This window comes from Telmatherina bonti, assembly GCF_933228915.1.
Source record: "Telmatherina bonti genome assembly, chromosome: 13".
Taxonomy (NCBI): Eukaryota; Metazoa; Chordata; class Actinopteri; order Atheriniformes; family Telmatherinidae; genus Telmatherina; species Telmatherina bonti.
The window spans coordinates 36,562,625-36,568,826 of record NC_136611.1 but is presented as its reverse complement, the minus strand read 5'-3'; the positions used below and the strand labels follow the sequence as shown (position 1 = coordinate 36,568,826).

The 6,202-nt window shown below is 51.3% G+C and overlaps 1 protein-coding gene across 1 annotated transcript in view; it reads right to left on the bottom strand.

Annotated features, from left to right (window-relative positions):
- Window positions 1–404: 404 nt before the first annotated feature.
- Window positions 405–6,202, bottom strand: part of spinb (spindlin b) — a 17,846-nt gene continuing 12,048 nt past the window's right edge. Inside the window, exons 2-7 of the mRNA XM_079251318.1 lie at window positions 2,383–2,678; window positions 2,253–2,301; window positions 1,503–1,597; window positions 1,270–1,425; window positions 706–939; window positions 405–620 (exon numbers count right to left, since the gene is read on the bottom strand). Coding sequence (XP_079107444.1) covers window positions 421–620; window positions 706–939; window positions 1,270–1,425; window positions 1,503–1,597; window positions 2,253–2,301; window positions 2,383–2,434 — 786 coding nt within the window. The 5' untranslated portion in view covers window positions 2,435–2,678 and the 3' untranslated portion in view covers window positions 405–420. The remainder of the gene's footprint in view (window positions 621–705; window positions 940–1,269; window positions 1,426–1,502; window positions 1,598–2,252; window positions 2,302–2,382; window positions 2,679–6,202) is intronic.

Here is a 6,202-nt window from a genome sequence, read left to right as displayed (position 1 = left end):
ACGGTAGCTTTGGCACACAGACGGACGCGTTAACTGCGACGGGAAAAGGAGGAACCGAGTCGGACCAGGAACCGGACAAGCTGACGCAGAACGTTCAGGTGACAGTTCCTCGAGTCCTGTCATTAACCCCGAAAGACTCCGTCTGAGGTCCCAGAGGATCCGCCAGGGTTTCGGGGGAGGAGGTCTGTGTCTGGACTGCATCTGTCGGGGGGCAGGGTTTCTGGTGGGGGGGCTTTTTAAGCGGTCAGACAGAGAAGATGGTGTGAATGAGAAGGTGGAGCTGGTCTGAAGGACTGCCGTTTGTCCTGGTTTTAAGGCGTCTTATGAAGGACAGAAAACATGTCTGGTCTCTCAGGATGTGTCCAACCCTGGTGGTGGTGGGGGGGGAGGGGTCGAGTGGGGGTGGGAGGCTTTCTGGTCTTAGGACGTCTTGACCAGGTCGTAGACGTAGATGTGGAAGTCGTCGTCGAACTTGATGAAGTAGACGGAGGGTTTGGCCTCCACCTGGTGGATCACCATCCCGGAGCGCTTCCCGCCGTCCTCCTTGGCGTACTCCACCTGTTTGCCCACCAGACTGTCCACCACCTCGCCGGGCTCCCGCTCCGCCGCCACGCTGTCGTCTGCACACACAAACACAGACACGTTACCATGGAAACAGACCAGGCAAAGCAGACAGATGGAGTCGTGCGGGGCCGGCGGACTGACTGGAGTCCGGCATGATGCGCAGGTCTCCCTCCTTGTAGTCGTCCAGCAGCTGGTACATGTAGAGAACCGGGTCCTTCTCGTAGGTGATGTAGAACCAGGATGTCATGATGGGTGCCCGGGCCAGAACCATGCCCCTCCACTCCTCCTTCGGACCGTCCTCCGTCTCGAACATGTGCTCCACCGCCTTACCGATCATCGTCTCCGCCAGCATGGAGTCGCTCACGCGGGCCTGAGCTGGACCAATCACAGACAAGCATTTTACAGGGAAACCTCAGCGGCTTCCCTCCTTCCCTCATCCCAATCGAGATGCTAAACCTGGACCTGAACAGTCTAGACCCAGTCCTGGTCCTGGAGGACCGGTGCACTCCATGTGTTCCTGCTGCAACACACCTGATTGACATCAGTGTGTTTAGCAGACGTGTGCAGAGCTCGTGTAGTCCGAGTCAGGAACACCTGCAGGACACCGGTCCTTCAGGACCAGGGTCGGGTCTAGACCGCCATCAGGATGTTAAACCCGGACCTGGACTGAGGACACGGGTTTGTCTGGAGACGGCGGATCCTCACCCACTCGGTCTGGCAGGACCTCCAGGCCCACCACCCGCTCGTCCGAGTACAGCTCCAGCCCGTAGATGCAGTCGAAGCCGTCGTACTTGATCAGGTAGAGGGATGGGTTGACCGGAACCTGGTCCAGGACCGTCCCCTTCCACTGAGACGACTTACCTGAAAACAAACCAGCGATGACATGAAACCGTTTATATGAAACGATTGGGAACTGCCATGGTCCACGTTGGACTTACTGCCTTCCTTCCAGATGTGCTGGATCCTGCAGCCGACAATGTTCCTCCGGGGCTGAGCCAGAGTCTTCCCCAGACCGACCGCGGTCCTCTGCTTCCTGCCGGGACGGAGGGAGACAGCCACACAGACAGAGAAGAGATGAAGAACATGACGGATCTTCACGTCCTTGGTTTGTCGGTTCGTCTCTTTGAGACGCTTCCATGAATTCAGTTGGACTCGCATCGCTTCGTGTCTTCTGTCTGCTAACAACGATCGATTCTCAGACTTTGTGGTTTTAAACAAACCTTTCGAGTCATTTCTGAGGTCAGGTGCAGAATTTTGGCTCCATCTCTCCACCGCTTTCTGATTGGATGCTGAAACTGTCCAATCAGAGAGCAGACAGCCTCCAGTCCTCCAGCACTGCCGGGTGTTACAGGGGACTAACCAGAACCACGTGGTTCTGGAGTCTCAGAACATGGGTTCATTCTGGCGGATCCGCCGTGTTCAGACCAGTTTCACCAGAACCGCAGCGGGAGGACCGTAGGCATCACCGCCACGAAGGTTTGACCTAAAAGTCGATGAATCTAGTCCCGTGAACGAGGACGCTGAGTCAGCAAACTAAACCCGACCTGATTGTTCCGAAGAATAAAAAAGCTTTCAGGAAGTTTCCAGTGTTTACTTCTGGAGCTTCTTCCTGAGAGCAACGAAACCGCGACACTCTGGTCTCACGCTCCAGTCCCGAGGAAACTCTTCGGCTTCGTCACAGAACTTACTTGTGTGAGTTCTTCTTCTTCATCATGTTTGCAGACACGCCTGAATGTCCTGGAACATAAGCACACACCTTGTCAGCTTCACGTCCTTCCTGCAGGGTGCTCGGCTCTGACCGCGAGCAGGAAAACTCACCCCCGTCTGCTCGGGGCCGCGGGGCCGCGGGGCTCTTGAATGGGGTCTTCATTCATCCACCTGTGGCGGGCAGCTGGATCGAGTCTGGCTGAGTGACACCGGGCGGGGGTGAGGGGGAGGGTGAGGATGGAGGAAGGGGCAGGAGGGGGGAGGGTAGGGAAAGGAGGGAGGTGGAGGTGGGAGTGAAAGAGCACCAGGAATTAGGCCGGGCCCGGGGAATGGTGCATTCAGGCCAGGTGCAGACTAACACCTGGAGACGATGCTGGTGGACTCGATGAGCAGACGCAGGGTCGATTCTGGGGAGAGAAACCAGACAGACGCACGTCAACACACACCTCACACACACACACACACACACACACACACACTGAAGCCTGCACTACCGGGTGGAACTAACATCAGGAAAACCTCACATGCTCACAAAAAGGGGCGGAGTCTGCAGACTGACCAATCACAGACATGGAAAAACCCTGCAGAGCTGCCTCCTCCCCGGAGATTCAACACACCATCCAGACCAAAAGCAACCCGGTTGCCGTAGCAACAGCAGGGTAGGGATGCTGCTGACGCTGGTAATGCATCAGCAGGTGATGTGATAGGGTATTTACTGATGTGACAATATAAACACGCTGAGTTTCAGACGTTCAGGCAGAACTTCCTCACTTCCTTCTTTTCCTTAAATATTCCATTTTCTGAGGCTCCGCCCCCAATGGGAGGAGCTTTGTGTTGGAATATCATTTCCCCGCCGTGACGACACGAGTTGCGGTTCCCTGTTTCTGCAGGTGTTAGTCATGTCCTTACTTTAGAGGCAAACGGACAGCGATGAGTTTTATTCCTTCATCAGGATGAATCCGTCCCTAAACTCTCTGAAGCTCCTCCCACCGTCCGCCGCCAACATGGACAGGATGTTCTGAGAATGGGCAGCCATTTTCCAAGAGATCTGATTGGATGGTCTCTAGAACTTTACCTGCTCCGCAGCAGATTAGTCGGTTAGCGCTCGTTACCATGGTGATTTACCCAACCAGCAGTGTGACGCAGAAAACTCTGAAGTTCCATAAGAGAAAATCAGGATTCATCCTACAGACCTCAGGTCTTATTTCAGTCCTCCAGGTGAGGTCACCTCATTCTAACTGGTTTAACTGGTGGTCGGCCAGCTGACTGTGGTGGATGTGCTCCTGATTTCTGTCGTGTTCCTGTTGTTCCATCACTTGAATAATAAAACTAATGGAGTCATTAGAAGAAAGCTTGACAGGAAGTGGCTTCATCGTAGAGCTGCTCGATTATGACAAAAATTATAATCACAATTATTTAAACTAAAATTGAGATCTGGATTATTTAACACAATTATCCAGTATTTTTAAGCAACGCTGCGCGTCGTGGTGTTCTAGACTCCGTGTCGTGCATTATAACCGTCTAATGGACGGTTCCAAGTTGTTTAATCCGCTTTTACCGCTTATATAGGAACTATTTTACGTTGGCCTGGATGTACGTTTTATACCAAACAACCGCTGTCAGGCTGCAGCACGTTTCTCTCATTCACCTGTTAAAAGACAGCTGATCTGAACCAGCTGGTTAACGCGTTGCTATGGTAACGCCCCGTAACGGAGGGATATTACAGTGTTTAACTGGCCGAACTATGTATAGGAAAATAATGCAGCCATTTGTCACTGACAATGGTATAAACTATGTTTAGGTGAACTTCCACAACCTACTGCAGTTATTCTACATGGACCTGCAGCCGGAGCCGACTGAGACTGGCCGCCTGGGAGTGCTTTAGGACGGGAGAGAGAGACGGGAAAGTCGCTTCGTTTGGGGAAATGTGAACGCACCAAACGAATTCTGATTCAGATCAAAGAAGCGGACTTGGTCCACCTACAAACGCAGGTCTCGGTCCGTTTCAAGTGGACCAAATACAGGAAGCGGACTACAAACCAAGTCCCTTCCTGCATGTGGCGTAGCGTTGCATTGTGGGTAAATCCATAGCGATGGCGTTAAGGGTCCTCTGCCTCGTCTGGTGTTCATACTGCGTCCATTGTTGCAGTGGATTTCTGCAGGATACTTGCATAAGACACAATAAAAACCCAAAACAGCCATAGTTTGGTCTCCATGTTTAACTGGCAGGTGGAGGAAACAGAGTTTTCTTCTTCACGCCGGTCTGCTCCTCTCTTCTGCTAAATACTAGTGCAGCGCCACCTCTGGTGGAAATGGGGAGATATTATTCTAATGGTTTGACTGGTTTGACTGGTTTGACCAAATGTAAGGAATGTCTGATGTGAATACATGCTGTACATCTGAGCTGCTCAGGGACAAACAGCAGCAGACTGGATGAAACTGGGCCAACTGGAGGCTCTGCATGGATGGGCTGGAAACGAGCCAGTCTGATGCATCAGATCACACACTGATCAAGTGGTTTTCTGGTGAAACACCTCCACTGCTGACAAACCCTAACTTCCAACGTGGAGGTAGGAACGAAGCAACGTCAGACAGCAGCTGCATGTGGTTCACCAGTAAGGAAACTAACCTGATTTCTGCAGGTTAAAGGTCACTCTGCAGCCAAACATCTAACATGCTGCACTTATCGACCCACAACTTCATACCGAGCATCACCAGAACTAAAACACGGGTAAGAGAACAAGCAGAAACTGATAATACTACATGAACCTTCCACTCAGAGCTTAATGTTGGGGTATAAACAGGAGATCTGCCACGTTTAAACTCAGTTCATGTTTTTAAATCACGATTCAGTTTCATGAATTTTCTGGAAAACAGCTGCAGATTTACAGAAACACGTCCAAAGGTAAATAAAAATCCTGCAAAGGAAGCAGAAACGCAGTCTGTCCAGCTGCGAGGAGCTTTATTCTTCTGCAGTCAGGGCGAACCTCAGCGGCGTCGACGACAACGTGTGAGGCCGCCAGACTGGTCGCTGTAAACATGTAAATACTGCGCTGACATGTGTGTTTAATGCTTCCCCATGGAGGCGCCGGCCTCTGGGGGGTGGGGGTGGTGGTGGCTAATATGCAGATTTAGACTCCTACAGCATCGTTCCTGGATCTATGTGCCGACTGGGACAGACTGGGTCGATGCCATCCCTGTTCAGTTACAGGTGTTAACCACCTGGTTCCCATGGTAACCGGCTCTTACCAGCTGGTATCACAGGGGTGTGTTTTATACCCGTCAAAGATGGGGTCCAGGCCCACAAGTGGGTCGCGGGGGATTTCATATGGGTCGCTATATATAAAAGGTTTTTTTTGTCTTTTTTCCGGAGTACTCTTGATCAATATTTATGTGTGCAGTCCACCCATCAGCCACATGAGGGAGCGCGTCCTTTTCTTTAACAACAGGAAACCCTGCTTGTGATCTCTACTGCACGTCACCCAGAAGAGTCGGCAGCTGGAGAAGGAAATGGATGCTTGGCTAATGAAGAAGAAAAGCCCTGCTAAAGACCAGGATAACTCTGCACCCGGCCAAACTTCCATCTGCCAGCATAAAAATAAACTTGAAACAACTCTTCAAAGGCAAATAATGACAGATTCAGCCAAAGAAAAGAGTGTAGCTAATGTTAGCGACGCTACTTCGCTATGTAGTTCACGTGAAAGATGTCATTGTGATGATGGCCGTGAGGACAGCGGAACCAGTGGATGCCTTCAACCAGACACAGCAGCAGGTTGTACTTTTGAGGAATCAGAAGAGAAAAACAAGACCAAGGGCGTACAAAGACTGTTTCCTGAAATATGGTTTTGTTGATTGTTCCAAACCAAACTATGAAGCTCGACCCATGTGTGTTTTATGCAAACTCTTCACTCTGACTTGGCAAACAAACCTC